The 16,355-nt window shown below is 36.4% G+C and overlaps 1 protein-coding gene and 1 long non-coding RNA gene across 50 annotated transcripts in view; both read left to right on the forward strand.

The window, feature by feature from the left end:
* The window catches only part of LOC146395936 (uncharacterized), a 1,175,949-nt gene that overhangs the window by 182,332 nt on the left and 977,262 nt on the right, over nucleotides 1-16,355 (forward strand). The gene's annotated exons all lie outside the window — the stretch shown is intronic.
* Nucleotides 1-16,355, forward strand: part of PKP4 (plakophilin 4) — a 249,850-nt gene that overhangs the window by 130,774 nt on the left and 102,721 nt on the right. For 47 of the 49 annotated variants that reach the window (XM_085001127.1, XM_085001146.1, XM_085001133.1 and 44 more), the window contains one exon: nucleotides 296-408. The exons of the other annotated variants lie outside the window; for them this stretch is intronic. In XM_085001127.1, coding sequence (XP_084857253.1) covers nucleotides 296-408 — 113 coding nt within the window. The remainder of the gene's footprint in view (nucleotides 1-295; nucleotides 409-16,355) is intronic. 49 annotated transcript variants of the gene reach the window in all.

A 16,355-nucleotide genomic window follows, 5' to 3' on the forward strand; every position in this document is an offset into this window, starting at 1 on the left:
AATTACAACAACAACAAAAAAATCCCAAACCCCCAAAAAACTCCAAATAAAGATCTATGCATTTTCAGTTCCACACAAAGGCTGATGTTCTAGTGTCTTTAAGTTTATAAAGGCTACAAAATCGGTAGGCTGTTCAGGCCCACAATTCCATCCAAACTCCTAATTTCGAAACTCAGGCCTCACTAGAGTATCATGTTATGGGTTGTTCCTGTGTTTCCTGTGACGTACATGAATTCCTGTATCTGCATGAGCAAACCTGGGTGCCTTATATGCCTTTTATTTCCTTGAATCACAGGAGCTTCAGTTTCAGCGACTCACCCGAGAACTGGAGGTGGAAAGGCAGATTGTTGCCAGTCAGCTAGAAAGATGTAGGCTTGGAGCAGAATCACCAAGCATCGCCAGCACCAGGTACAGGGCCCATGGCTCTATCTTCTTACACGCCTTCAAGTTACAGGCCTTATTAAGTTGTCCTAGATGTAGCAAATGATTCTTTTAGTGTTGTCACTGTTTACTTGCCTTCCTGAATTCGACACCAAAAATGTCAATTTATTCTAATTTTGAGAAAGCTCTTGGAATATTGATTATCCTTCAGGCCTGTGCTTGCAGTGTTTTATGTAGCACTGGTATGCTTTTCTAGCAAAATCTACTCGATAGCCTTTAGAAGTTTGATTTCTTATAAGTAAAAAAGTTAATGGATGTTTTTACAATTAATTGTGAATTATTTGATAAAGGTAATTGGCTTTGAAAACTTGATATTGATTTTTTTTTTTACTAAGAAATATTTCTAAGCGATAACATTTAGCTAGCTTTTAAAAATGCCTTCAATTTACCTTAGCTTTCTAGAGCTCTGTAAAAGTACTATAAAAAAGAATTAGTATATGAAGTGATTGTGTATTCAAATATAGTAAATACAAAACTAGTATATTATTGAAAAAACACATTTAATCACAGGTATTGTTTTATATTTAAATAGCCTCTTATGCTATTTTAGAGCATCATTACTGTTAAGACTTACTACTGCAAGCTCCAATTGGTGAAATCACTGCTTATCTTATCTGTGGGTGTCATTTTAGTATTTATATATTCCAATAAAGTCTGCCATAAAATACTTCCATTGCTTGCATTTTTAAGCTTAGTTTGTTTACTCCTAAGTAGGTGTGTGCCCATAGTAACTTGCCTCTGTTATTTCTAACATCATAATCGTTGTGCTTCTTAGTATCTTCTGTTATTCATAGCCAAAAAATCCTTCATGGTGAAGAGAATGCTATCTGTGGTTTATCTTTCCCAACTGACTGCTATGAATTTAAAATTATTAGCATATAAGTTATATTCTCATGAATTTTTTCATCTTTGACCCCTAACAGTTGTGCAAATAAATATGTTTAGCAAGATATAAAGCATATGATAAGATCAACAAATCTTTTAAAACAGAGATAGCAAATTATGTGGTCACTTTTAAAACATCTAGGCAGTTTTTTACAGGAAGATAAATCGTCAGCAAGGTATAAAATTATAAATCAAAAATTTCTAATTCTAGCTTTGCTCTACTGAGTTAGGTAATTTATCAAGAAAGTTAAAATTGGCAAAACAAAATTTTGTTTTAATTTTACTCACATTCTTTAGAGGCCATCTGTATCTTTAGCACCAGAAAAGAGCAGCTCACAAGCTCAGTAATGTAGTGTTATATATTTTCAAAAAGTATGAACCAACAGATTTTTTTCAAATAATTTTATACTACTAGGAAAATCAGTATTTAAAAAATTCACTTAGGGAGTTCCCGTTGTGGCTCAGTGGTTAAGGAATCCGACTAGGAACCATGAGGTTGCAGGTTTGATCCCTGGCCTCGCTCAGTGGGTTAAGGATCCTGTGTTTCTGTGAGCTGCGGTGTAGGTCACAGACGTGGTTCGGATCCTGCATTGCTGTGGCTCTGGCATAGGCTTGTGGCTACAGCTCCAATTAGACCCCTAGCCTGGGAACCTCCATGTGCCACGGGTGCGGCCCTAAGAAAGACAAAAAAAAATTTTTTTTTAATTCACTTAGCACGTTTATTCCAATAAACTAACTAAAATTAACTAAAATAAACCAACTAAATAAATAAACCCACTAAACTAACATAAAACATTTCTTAATAAACCCTTAGAAATACTTGTTATATAGATAACACAAGTCAGTAGTCTTAGGTTTAATACCCCTGCAGGGACCGAAGAGTGAAGCTTAGTGTGCACACGGGGTACACTTGAACTTAAGAGCCCTGCATTAAGCCATTACCCTCAAAGGATTGCACCCTTAGACAACCCCAGGTTTGTACCACATGTGGGTTTGGAGCTCAAATGTAACTGTATATACATTGTTCAGAAATCCCCACCTGAAAACTAACATCACCAAAGATGAGCTCACAATCAGATAATAAAAAACTCAATAAAAAAAAAGCTCAACAATGAATGAGAATCAACAGGCAAGAGAGTATAATTTTAAACTTTTAAGAACTTGATATCATTGGCGGTCTAATAGGTATGCAGAGGAAGACAGATAAAAAGATGCTTACTGTAACATTCCCTGCAAAAGTAAATTAGAATCAGGATAGAAATAGGAAGTAAACTGTGGGCAAGGGAAATCCTGTGATATTGGATTGTTATGATACAGATGTGATAAATTCATTTGAGTAACAAAGTAAAAAAATAAATACCCGTTACTAGCTAAAAAAAAATAATAATAATAAAAAATAAACTGTGGGCAAGTCAATTCAAGAGTTGTTAAAATGAAATAACTACATGAATCTTTGCAAAAGGGACTTTTGAGTGAAAACTATAAGTTGCAAAATAACAGATATGGGAGTTATCCTTATGAATATTTTTAAATATATATAATACTGAACTTAAACAGTAATCGACATTATTTATAAATCAGTGAATCTCTAGTAAATTATAAAAAAATGTTTCAAAATGATACCAGTTTAATATAGTGGTACCTCTAGGGAGGAAGGAGAGAAGGATCAGTAATTAGACTTTAGCCAAATCTTTAATATTTTATTTAAGATTCACATCTGGAGCAAACATAACAAAAAATATTAACATCTGTTAAACAAGGGTATTGTTGATATATGCATGGCTATTAGATTATTTTCTATACTTTCGTTTAAGTTTTAAAACATTAAATTTAGGAGTGTATAGCTTGAATTAGCTAATTCCCTAGCTGTTAAAAATTTTTTAGTTAAGTACATATTATGAGTAATACTTACCATTAGTGATTTGAGGCTTTGCTGCTGGATCTCAGTGTCCAGCTTCGGGCCTGGCGTGGCACTGGGGCTCAGTCAGAGAATGTTGGTTGAATGAGTGGGTCCTGCAGAAGTGGGAGCTGAGCTGACCTGAGACAGAGGGAGAGTATGTGTAGAGAGAGGTGTGTATGATTCCACACTCTCGTTGTATTAGAGCCTCAAGAGGCTTAGTAGTGTCTAAGATGTGTTCTACAAGGACCTAAAGGCTTATATAGTTGGAAAGGTAAAGCTGGCATTTGATGGTGGAGAACTAGAAGCTGGGTGATGATGACTGCCACCTTCATCAGGTTTGTAAAGGAGATAGGATGCAACATGTTGTTAGAGGTGGAGGCAGTTGTCTTGATAGAGTGGGATGTGGGTCAGATTGAAGAGAGGCCAGGCAGCAGGACTTTAAGGGTTATGAGTAAGGCAAGTTTCTTTACTCAGAAAACTCTGATTGGAATAATAATTGATTCATTTTGACTGCCCTACTCCCATCTCACACTGAATTCTCATATATTCTTTTTTTTAAAAAAATTGAAGTATAGTTGATTTGTAGTGTTGTGTTAGTTTTAGATGTATGGCAAAGTGATTCAGATATGTGTGTGTTTGTGTGTGTGTGTGTATGCACTTTTCAGATGCTTTTCACTTATATTATAAAGTGTTGATCTATACAGCAGGTCCTTATTGGTTATCTATTTTATATATACTAGTGTGTTTATGTTAATACCAATTCCTAATTTATCCCTCCCCTCTCCCTTTCCCTTTTAGCAGCCATAAATTTGTTTTTCTATGTCTGTGGGTCTCTTTCTGTTTTGTAAGTTCATTTGTATCATTTGCTTTTTAGATTCCACATGTAAGTGATATCATACAATATTTGTCTTTGTCTGGCTTACTCTACCTAGTATAATCTCTAGGTGGAATCATGTTACTATAAATGGCATTATTTCATTCTTTTTTGTGACTGAGTAATTATTCCATTGTATTCATCTATCACATCTTTTTCCATTCATCTGTCACTGGACATTTAGGTTGCTTCCGTGTCTTGGCTATTGTAAATAGTGCTGCTGTGGACATTGTGGTGCATATATCTTTTCAAATTAGTGTTTCTGTTTTCCCCGGATACGTGGGATTGCAGGGCCATATGGTAACTCTATTTTTGTTTGTTTAAAGAACTTCCATATTGTTCTCCACAGTGGCCTTACCAGTTAGCATTCCCATCAACTGTGTAGGAGGGCTCTTTATTCTTCCCTCCATTTTTCATCATTTATTGTTTGTTAAATTTTTTTTGGTATTTTTTTTTTTAGGGCCACACTCACAGCATATGGAGGTTCTCAGGCTAGGGGTCGAATTGGAGCTGTAGCCACTGACCTGTGCCACAGCCACAGCAGCACCAGATCTGAGCTGCATCTGCAACCTACACCATGGCTCACAGCAACGCCAGGTCCTTAACCTACTGAGTGAGGCCAGGAATCGAACCTGCATCCTCATGGATGCTAGTCAGATTCTTTTCCACTGAGCCACTATGAGAACTCCCTGTAAATTTTTTGATGATGGCCATTCTGATCAGTGTGAGGTGATACATTGTGTATCAAAACTCATTGTAGTTTTGATTTGCATTTCTCTAATAATTAGCAATGTTGAGCATTTTTTCCTTTGCCTGTTTGCCATCTGCATGTCTTCATTGGAGAAATGTCTATTTAGATCTTCTGCCCATTTTTGAAAAGAAGGTAATGTTTTATTTACTTCTTTTTTGGGGGGGAAGGGGAGCCACATCCACAGCATATGGAAGTTCCTGGGCCAGAGATCAAATCTGAGCCCACACTAGATCCTTAGCCCACTATACTAGGCGGCAATGGAACCTGCATGGCCACAGAGATAATACGGATCTTTTTTTTTTTTCTTTTCTTTTTATGGCCACACCTGTGGCACATGGAATTTCCTGGGCTAGGAGTCAAATTGGAGCTTCAGCTCCCAGCCTACACCACAGCTGCAGCAATGCCAGATCCTACACTGCAGCTTGTAGCAAGGCCAAGTCCTTAAGCCCCTGAGCAAGGCCAGGGATCGAATCCACATCCTCATGGACACTATGTCAGGTTCTTAACCTGCTGAGCCACAGTGGGAACTTCAAATGACTCAGATCTTAACCCACTCTGCCACACAGGAACTCCCTGCACATTTTATTTTTTTATATATATATTAAGCTATATGGACTGTTTGTATATATTGTAAATTAATGAATTTGTTGGTTACATTGTTTGTAAATATTTTCTCCCATTCTGTAGGTTGTCTTTTTGTTTTATTCATGGTTTCCTTTGCTGTGCAAACACTTTTAAGTTTAGGTCCCATTTCTTATTTTTGTTTTTATTTCCATTACTCTTGGATTTAGATCCAAAAAGATATTGCTGCAATTTATGTCAAAGAGTGTTAATTTCCTCTAGGAGTTTTATAGTATCTGGTCTTATATTTAGGTCTTTAATCCATTTTGAGTTTATTTTTGTGTATGGCATTGAAGAATGTTCTAATTTCATTCTTTTACATGTAAATATCCAGTCCCAGCACCACTTATTGAAGAGACTGTCTTTTCTCCCATGTATATCCTTGCCTCCTTTGTTGTAGATTAATTGACCATAGGGGTGTGGGTGTATTTCTGCGCTCTATCCTGTTCCATTTATCTCTTGGTCTGTTTTTGTGCCAGAAACATCCTGTTTTGATGACTGTAGCTTTGTACTGTATTCTAAAGTCAGAAAGTGTGATTCCTCCAGCTCCATTCTTCTTTCTCAGGATTGTTTTGACTGTTCAGGGTCTTTTGTGTTTCCATAGACATTTTAAATTTCTTTATTCTAGTCCTGTGAAAAATGTTATTGGTAATTTGATAGGATTGCACTGAATCTGTAGATTGCCTTGGGTAATGTAGTCATTTTGACAATATTGATTCTTCTAGTCCAAGAACTCAATTTATCTTTCCATTCGTTTGTGTCATTTTCTGTTTCTTTCAACAACATCTTATGGTTTTTGGAGTACAGATCTTTTGACTCCTTAGGTAGATTTATTCCTAGATATTTTTTTTTTAATGCATTGGTAAATGGGATTTTTTTCCTCTTTCTGCCTTTTCATTGTCAGTGTATAGAAATGCAAGAGATTTCTGTGTATTAAGTATCATGTCATCTGCAAGCAGCAACAGTTTTATTTCTTTTCCAATTTGGATTCCTTTTATTTCTTTTCCTTCTCTGATTGCTGTGGCTAGATCTTCCAAAACTATGTTGAATAAAAGTGGAAAGAGTGCACACCCTTATCTTGTTCCTGATCTTAGAGGAAAAGCTTTCAGCTTTTTACCATTGGCAATGATATTAGCTGTGGGTTTATCATATGTGGGCTTTATTATGTTGAGGTAGGTTCCCTCTCTGCCCACTTGTAGAGAGTTTTATCATCAATGGATGTTGAATTTTATCAAAAGATTTTTTTGGCATCTATTGAGATGATCATTTGGTTTTTATTCTTCAGTTTGTTAATGTGATCTTTACCATTAGGTGATCTACTAGGCACCTTTGATTTTCTCTTCACCTGTTCTCATATCTGTCTTCACATATTCAGTGTACCTTTCAGTGGACCTTAAGAAGACTATTGACACAGATATTCTGCTGTCTAACCACCAGCTTTAAACACTGGCAAGAGCCCATTAGAAAACAGTTATTAAATGGAACATAGGTTTTTATTGTGTCATTTGAGAGATCCCTTTGTGTCTGTTAGTCCCCATGGTCAGTCTTGGATCCAGAATCTAAAGATATAGGAAATAGCTGTAGACCCAAACCCTCTTTCCTGTCAGCCACCATTTCTGATGTGCTCAAAGGAAATAAAAAGTGCCATCGTTGCTTATGGCCAGGGAGCTTCTTCAGATTAAGATTCTCCTTAATGGAAGTGAGTTTAGTCAGTAAGTTGAGGGATTCGAAAACTGGTTATCCATCATATTTTTTCATTTCGATCTTGTGGCAGAGTTGGTAGAGTGATCTATAAGATTTTCTTATTTTTCCTAGTCTGGATATGATCTCAAAGGATAATGAAAAGTATACTTCAATTTACTTTTTTAGTCATCCAAAGTTGTTGCCATGTTGGCCTTACCCTATGAATAAGGAGGAGACAGTGGTATGAGGCCCTATTTAATAATTGACTCTAATATTTTGCAAAATACTGCAATGTAAAGCCCTCTCCCAAATGGCTTTAACACCCATCAGTTCGGTTTCCTCATACTTGTAGTACCAAAGATGGATTTTTGACCCATCCAAAATATTCCTATTTTATAGTAGCGAAATTGACCCTCTGCATGTCATTATTTAGGAAGTATCCTTAAAAGTGAGCTACACAATTACTATTGGCAATTCACATGCAATATGCCTTGCTAGAAACTAAAAAATCTTTTTTTTTCGCCACACCTGCAGCATGCAGAAGTTTCTGGGCCAGGGCTTTAAAGTGCACCACAGCAGTGACAATACCAGATCTTTAACTGCTGCACCACCAAAGAATTCCTAAAAAAAAAAAAAAAAAAAAAACTTTTTTTTTTTTTTATTTTTTTATTTTGTCTTTTTAGGGCCACACTCATGGCATATGGAAGTTCCCAGGCTAGGGGTCAAATCAGAGCTTCAGCTGCCAACCTATGCCACAGCCACAGCAATGCCAGATCTGAGCCATGTCTGCGACCTACACCACGGCTCACAGCAACGCCAGGTCCTTAACCCACTGAGCGAGACCAGGGATTGAACCTGCGTCCTCATAGATGCTCATCAGATTCATTTCCGCTGAGCCACAACGGGAGCTCTCAAAAGATCTTCATGATTAACATGCTCACTAAGCTATTGGTGGTTCTTTGGAAGTAGTAGTCTTCCAAACAAGATAGTAATAAAAATTCATTTGTGATATTATTTCTCATTTATTTTATTTGGAGCAGAAAAAGCATTAATAACACAAGTAATAACACAAGCAGTATCAATATATTATGATCCTCAGTCTGGAATTGATGATGCTTATTTCCAAAGATGACATATCAGACCAAAAATAATCACTACAACATTGAGAAACTCTGAAGATGAGCTATGGGATTAGTTAATGGATTTTCTGCCTTTGTACTAAGTATATTATAGTTCCCTGTGCATTTAATAGTCATCTATTTTCATATTTCATCTAGATAAAGATAGGCTATAGAAATACTTAATTTAAAGTGGGCTGTGGAATCAGATAAATAAGTAAGATACATCTGCATCTGTAGTTATATATGCTATGTATTCAATATTTCACCTCATAAACTCTAGGCTATGGAATCAGTTTATTGAAAAGTCACAACTTTTCTGCATTTGTACTGAATATACGATCATTACCTATGTACAATTTAATATTTTATCTCTCCATGGCAAGACATATTTAAAGCTCTGAAAAAAATTTTTGTTACCTAGAATACTCTATCCGGCAAGAATATCATTTAAAATAGAAGGGTAACTAGTTTCTCCAACCAAAAAAAGCTAAAAGAGTACAGCAATACTAAACCCATTCTAAACAAAATACCAAAAGGGCTTTTCTAAAAAAAGGGGGGGGGGGTAAGAAATAGGATGGAGGAAACCACAGTTGGAAAGCAATCACTTACATAAGCCAGCATACAGACCTAAACATGAAGATGTTCGGGGGAAAAAAGACATAAAAATCTTACAATGTGGGGAAGGAAAGTAAGAAAATATAGATTCTTTTTTTATTTTAATGATGTGTTTGAGCCTGTATGATTATCAGGCAAGTAGATACAAAAAGGGTTTAACATACTTAAAATCAGGGCAACCACAAATCAAAACCAAACATTACATTCACAAAAACTGAAAAGTACTCAAGCATAAAATAAATGGAAACCATCCAAGCAAAAAAAGAAAAGAAGAAGAGAGAAACATAGAATCAAATGGAAAACAAGGTTTAAAATGGCAATAAATACATATCTATCAATAATCACCTTAAATGTCAATGGACTAAATGCTCCAATCAAAAGACACAGAGTGGCTGATTGGATGAAAAAGCAAAAACCTTCAATCTGCTCTCTACAAGAAATTCACCTTATGATAAATGACACATAAAGATTGAAAGTGAGGGGATGGGAAAAGATATTTCATGCCAATGGACAAGACAGAAAAGCAGGAGTTGCAATTCTCATATCAGACAAAATAGACTTTAAAATGAAGGCCATAAAGAAAGACAAAGAAGGACACTATTTAATGGTAAAAGGATCCATTCAAGAAGAGGATATTACAATTGTCAATATATGTGCCCCTAATATAGGAGTACCCAGATATCTACAACAAATACTATCAGACACAAAAAGAGAAATTGATGGGAATACAATCATAGTAGGAGACTTTAACACCCCACTCACATCAATGGACAGATCCTCTAGACAGAAAATCAATAAGGCAATAGAGATCCTAAATGACGCAATAGAAAAGTTAGACTTAAGTGACATTTTCAGGACATTACATCCCCAAAATTCAGAATATACATTCTTCTTAAGTGCACATGGAACATTCTCAAGGATCAATCACATACTGGGGCACAAAGCTAACCTCAACAAATTTAAGAGTATAATTATTTCAAGTAACTTCTCTGACCACAATGTATTGAAACTAGAAATCAACCACAGGAAAAGAAATGAGAAAAAACTAACTCCATGGAGACTAAACAACATGCTAGTAAGAAACCCATGGGTCAATGAGGAAATCAAGAAAGAAATTAAAAAATACTTTGAGACATATAATAATGAAGACACAAGCACTCAAAATCTATGGGATGCTGCAAAATCAGTGCTCAGAAGTTCATGGCAATACAGGCCTTCCTCAAAAAAGAAGAAAAATCTTAAATTGACAAGTTAACCCACCACCTAAATGAATTAGAAAAAAAGAATAAACAAAACCTAAAGTCAGCAGAAGGAAGGAAATCATAAAGATCAGAGAGGAAATCAATAAAATAGAGATTCAAAAAACAATAGAAAAAAAAATCAATAAAACTAAGAGCAGGTTCTTTGAAAACATAAACAAAATAGACAAACTCTGGCCAGACTCGCCAAGAAGAGAAGAGAAAAAACCTAAATATACAAAATAAGAAATGAAAAAGAAATCACAATGAATACTGCAGAAATACAAAAAACCGTAAGAGAATACTATGAACAATTATATGCCAACAAATTTGACAACCTAGATGAAAGGGACAACTTTCTAGAGACTTACAGCCCACCAAAACTGAATCAAGAAAAAATACATCAACTGAATGGACCAATCACTAGAAGTGAAATTGAATATGTCATAAAACACTCCCTACAAATAAAAGTTCAGGACCAGATGAGTTCACAGGCGAATTCTACCAAACATACAAAGAGGAACTTATGCCCATCCTACTTAAGCTTTTCCAAAAGGTTGAAGAAGAAGAAACACTCCCAAAGACATTCTGTGAAGTCGACATCACCTTAATACCAAAACCAAAGATACCACCAAAAAGGAAAACTAGGAGTTCCCATCGCGGCACAGTGGTTAACGAATCCGACTAGGAACTATGAGGTTGCGGGTTCGTTCCCTGGCCTTGCTCAGTGGGTTAACGATCCCGTGTTGCCGTGAGCTGTGGTGTAGGTTGCAGACGCGGCTCGGATCCCGCGTTGCTGTGGCTCTGGTGTAGGCCGGTGGCTACAGCTCCAATTCGACCCCTAGCCTGGGAACCTCCATATGCCACAGGAGCGGCCCAAGAAATAGCAAAAAGACAAAATAAATAAATAAATAAATAAATAGGAAAACTATAGGCCAGTATCTTTGATGAATATAGCCGCAAAAATTCTCAACATATTTTGGCCAACTGAATCCAACAACCTATAAAAAAGATCATACGCCATGACCAAGTGGGATTCATCCCATGTTCACAAGGATGGTTCAGCATGCACAAATCAATCAGTGTCATACAGCACATTAACAAAAGAGAAGTCAAGAGCCATATGATCATCTCAATAGATGCAGAAAAAGCATTTGACAAAGTCCAACATCCATTCATGATAAAAAAAAAAACTCTTATCAAAGTGTGTATAGAGGGAACATGCCTTAACATAATCAAAGGCATTCATGACAAACCCACAGCAAATATGATACTCAATGGAGAAAAGCTGAAAGCCTTCCAACTAAAATCTGGAACAAGACAGGAATGCCCACTCTCACCACTGTTATTCAGCATAGTATTGGAAGTCCTTGCCACAGCAATCAGACAAACAAAAAAATAAATAAATAAAAGGCATCCAAAGAGGAAGAGAAGAAGTAAAACTGTCACTGTATGCAGATGACATGATACTATACACAGAAAACCCTGAGGACTCAACCCAAAAATTACTTGAACTGATCAACAAATTCAGCAAAGTAGCAGGATATAAGATTAACACTCAGAAATCAGTCACATTTCTGTATGCTAACAATGAAATATTAGAAAAGGAATACAAAAATACAATACCTTTAAAATTGCCCCCCAAAAAATCAAATACCTGGGAATAAACCTGACCAAGAAGGTGAAAGATTTACATGCTGAGAACTATAAAACATTAATCAAGGAAATTAAAGAAGATGTAAAGAAATGGAAAGATATTTCACACTCCTGGATTGGAAAAATTAATATTGTAAAAATGGCCATACTACCCAAAGCAATCTACAGATTCAATGCAATCCCCATCAAATTACCCAGGACATTTTTCACAGAAGTAGAACAAACAATCGAAAAATTTATGTGGAACCACAGAAGACCCAAAATTTCCAAAGCAATCCTGAGGAACAAAAACCAAGCAGGAGGCATAACTCTCCCAGACTTCAGGCAATATTACAAAGCCACAGTAATCAAGACAGAGTGGTACCAGTACCAAAACAGACATACAGACCAATGGAACAGAATTCAGAACCCAGAAATGAACCCAGACACCTATAGTCAATTAATCTTCGACAAAGGAGGCAAGAATATTAAATGGGGAAAAGAGAGTCTTTTCAGCAAGTGGTGCTGGGAAACCTGGATAGCTCCATGTAAATCAATGAAACTAGAACACACCCTCACACCATGCATGAAAATAAACTCAAAATGGCTTAAAGACTTAAATGTAAGACAAAACACATTAAGTTCCTAGAAGAGAACATAGGCAAAACATTCTCTGATGTCAACCTTCCAAATGTTTTCTTAGGTCAGTCTCCCAAAGCGACAGAAATAAAAGCAAAAATAAACCAATGGGAGCTGATCAAACTGACAAGCTTTTTCACAGCAAAGGAAACCATAAGAAAACCAAAAAGACAATTTACAGAATGGGAGAAAATAGTTCAAATGATGCAACTGACAAGGGCTTAATCTCTAAAATATACAAACAATTTACATAACTCAACAGCAAAAAAGCTGACCTGTTGAGCATTTTTTTTTCATGTGCTTGTTGGCCATTTCTCCATAGAAGATACACCCAATTGCCAGCAAGCACATGAAAAAAAAATGTTCAACATCCCTGATTCTTAGAGAAATGCAAATCAAAACTACTATGAGGTACCACCTCACACCAGTCAGAATGGCCGTCATTAATAAGTCCACAAATAACAAATGCTAGAGAGGGTGTGGAGGAAAAGGGAACAAACCCTCCTGCACTGTTGGTGGGAATGTAAATTGGTACAACTACTATGAAAAATAGTTTGGAGGTGCCTTAGAAAACTACACATAGAACTACCATATGACCTAGCAATCCCACTCTTGGCCATATATCCCGACAGAACTTTCCTTCAAAAAGACACATGCACTTGCGTGTTCATTGCAGCGCTATTCACAATAGCCAAGACATGGAAACAACTTAAATGTCCATTGACAGATAATTGGATTAAGAAGATGTGGTGTATATGCACAGTGGAATACTACTCAGCCATAAAAGGAACAAAATAATACCATTTGCAGCAACCTGGATGGAACTAGAGACTCTCATACTAAGAGAAGTAAGTCAGAAAGTGAAATACAAATACCATATGATATCACTTATATCTGGAATCTAATATACGGCACAATTGAACCTTTCCACAGAAAGGAAAGTCATGGACGTGGAGAATAGACTTGTTGCCAAAGCGGAGAAGGAGGGAGTGGGATAGACTGGGAATTTGGGCTTAATAGATGCAAACTCTTGACTTTGGAAGGATAAGCAATGATATCCTGCTGTATAGCACTGGGAAGGAATTTATACAGCATAATAGACTAGTCACTTATGATGAAGCATGATAATGTGAGAAAAAAATGTATACGTGTATGTGTAACTGAATCACCTTGCTGCATAGTAGAAAATTGACAGAACAGTATCAACCAGCTATAATGGAAAAAATAAACATTATTATAAATGAATAAAAAATATTTTACCTCTCCACCTGTATTGGAGACATCATTAGGAAGTACAAATGCTAACAGCAGAGTTCAGGGAATTAGGTAGGGCAAAGGGAAGATAAAGTAAGATAAAGCTAGGGTTAAACTAGTATACCCAATGTATGTTGTTAATATTCCATGCACTAGCTAAAGTAAGAACCACTTTGACTCTGAGCGTCCTGGTAGCCATGCTAAAAAAAGAAACACTAATGAATTACATTCGTGTGTCTAGAAGATAAAAGCAAACCAGGTTGCTTAGGAGGATTTACCGTTCCTGGAGCTGAGAGTTGAGTAAGGTTTCTCTTGTGAGTTGCTGTTGAGAGGCCACTGCACCTTGAGGCAAGCAGCATCCTTATTAGTCTCTAAATTACAAAATCAGGCTCATAGGGCTCTTTCTTTGGTTGCTAAATGAAATATAAATGGATAGAAAAGCAGCTTAGCTAAAAGTATTGCTCCAGGAGGCCTATTCGGTCTTTCCAGTTTGGCTGGAGAAGCATATTTAGCATATGTAGATGGGTGGATCAGTTTGAGGCCCTCCAAATAAACCACATACCCTGATGACTGCTTCTATCTGCAGAGCTTTTAGAGTCATGGGTGGCAGTGGGAACCGAGATGCAAGAGGCCCTGTGTTGCAGGTCACTGTGCAGGTGCATGGTTTGCATACCTTAGCAACAGAAATGGTCCTCAGGGAATGCCGAGGTATGCACAGCTCATCTCAGGAGAATCTCATAACACAGACACCTCAAGGAAAATAATGCCCTTTAAATCTCTTGCCTCCCAGGGGCTAAGCAAAAACCTTCAAATCCAAATTTTGAGGAATATAGAATTTATTCTTTTTCTTTGCAGTATCATCAATGGAGCGTTGTTCTCACATGCCTTCTTTAGATTTCACTGCAGGGGGTGACAGCAAAAGTACTTGCCTGCCTACTTTCCCAAGGACACAGAGGGGACACAGGTGGCAAAGCAGTATTCTAACTTTTTTTTTTTTATAGCTGACTCTGGAGTTAGAAAATACTCATTTTAGACAAAACTATAAAGAGAAAAATCTGTAATTCAACCATTCAGAGATAACCACCTTATTTTTAGGTCAGATTTATTGAAATATAATTTACTTACAGTAAAATTCACCCTTTGTAGCATAGAGTTTTATTATTTTTGGCTATTTGGCATGTAGTTGTATAACCACCATCCTTATTGACATACAGAACATTTTCATTAACCCCCAGAAAGAGGCAACTACTTTAAAAGTTTGCTGCATGTCATCCTCTTCAAAAAAAAAAATTTAAGACAGTTTCCTCTGGACAACTTTTTATCTTGTTCCTAAAATTCCACTTTGATATGCTAGTGGCTCCCACCTGCCTGAGGAATTCTCAAGGAGCTGAGTGGCTTGGAGCTATGCCCAAGGGATCTAATTTAGCACTGGTTAGAGATCACTACAGCCTCCCCAAGGCAAGCTGCCTGCCGTGGGTGGAGGATTTTGCCAAGGGAACTACTGTAAGGCAAATTCAGCCTTCCAGTTTACGAGGTAGAGCCTGTATCAAGTCCAAGCAAAGAAGTTACATTAGTGGTTCACCTTGTAGGATAACAAAACTAGGCAAGGAGAAGAAAATATAGTTCAAACTGAAAAGTTGGTTAATATAAATATGATTATGTCAGAATTCAAGAAATTATCTCTGCAATTTTCTAGTACAGGATTTTCAAACTATTTCTCATAGCAAGCTTAGAATCTTACCATTGGCCAGAAACGGAAATTTTGCTTCTCATTTACTTTTGGATAAGCTGTCCATGGTAAAGAAGAAAGTTTATTTCTTTGGGACACATCGGTTGGTTCTACATATTTGATCTTGGAATATATCATAGCTTGTCTGCTCTTTATGATGAAGCACTACATTTTCATTTATATTGAAATCAAAAAGAGATACTTAAAAAGTGGACCTTTTAATAATTACAGAAAACACTAATGACAACTTTTGGAATTAAAGTATAGTTTTAAATTTTCATTTAGATTTTTTTCCGCATTGTTTTAGAATTTACTTAGGCCATTTGGGAGCACTTGGCTCCTTCACATTGTCGGTCCTTTAATTGATTACCATTAGTGTTAGGCGGTTACTCTAAACCCTGAGAAAAATTCTGTACATATATCTATCAACTGAGTGAGGGGGGAAATGGGTGGCAATATTGAAATTAAATAACTTTGCCCTCTTCCTAAGATTATCTCTCCCTTTTCAGTTAAAGTTCTGCTAAAATAGAATTCTTTATGGTTTCAGAAAGGTCATACAATCTTGACAAATAGTCTTCCTATCATTTAAGGAAAGAACTTATTTTTTAATGAAAAGATTTAATTCTTCACTACCATTTGGGCTTTTTTTTTTCCCCCCTCCCTCTTTACCCTTTGTAGCATCATCTGCTAGTGCACATCAGACTTCCAGTGACACTATTAAAAATTCTAAAAATGTCTTAGGGCTGACAGCAGAAAAGCCTTTTTCATGGGTCAGGTCTTTTCTTCAGCAAATATTTTTAAGTCATTGTGAAGTAAACTTCCTCAAATGATACATTATTTAAAAATGAAATCTTTGAAAGGATTGAATGTTTGTTCTTTGACAGTTTATTATTTAATGTACCACTTCAGGAAGATGCTTGATAAAGTTCTGTCCCTTTGACCTTCAGTGCTCTCACCAGCCAAAACCTG

This window comes from Sus scrofa, chromosome 15, assembly GCF_054392235.1.
Source record: "Sus scrofa isolate SSC_HxYL_T2T_F1_AM1 chromosome 15, Sscrofa_HxYL_maternal_Yorkshire_Landrace_v2.0, whole genome shotgun sequence".
Taxonomy (NCBI): Eukaryota; Metazoa; Chordata; class Mammalia; order Artiodactyla; family Suidae; genus Sus; species Sus scrofa.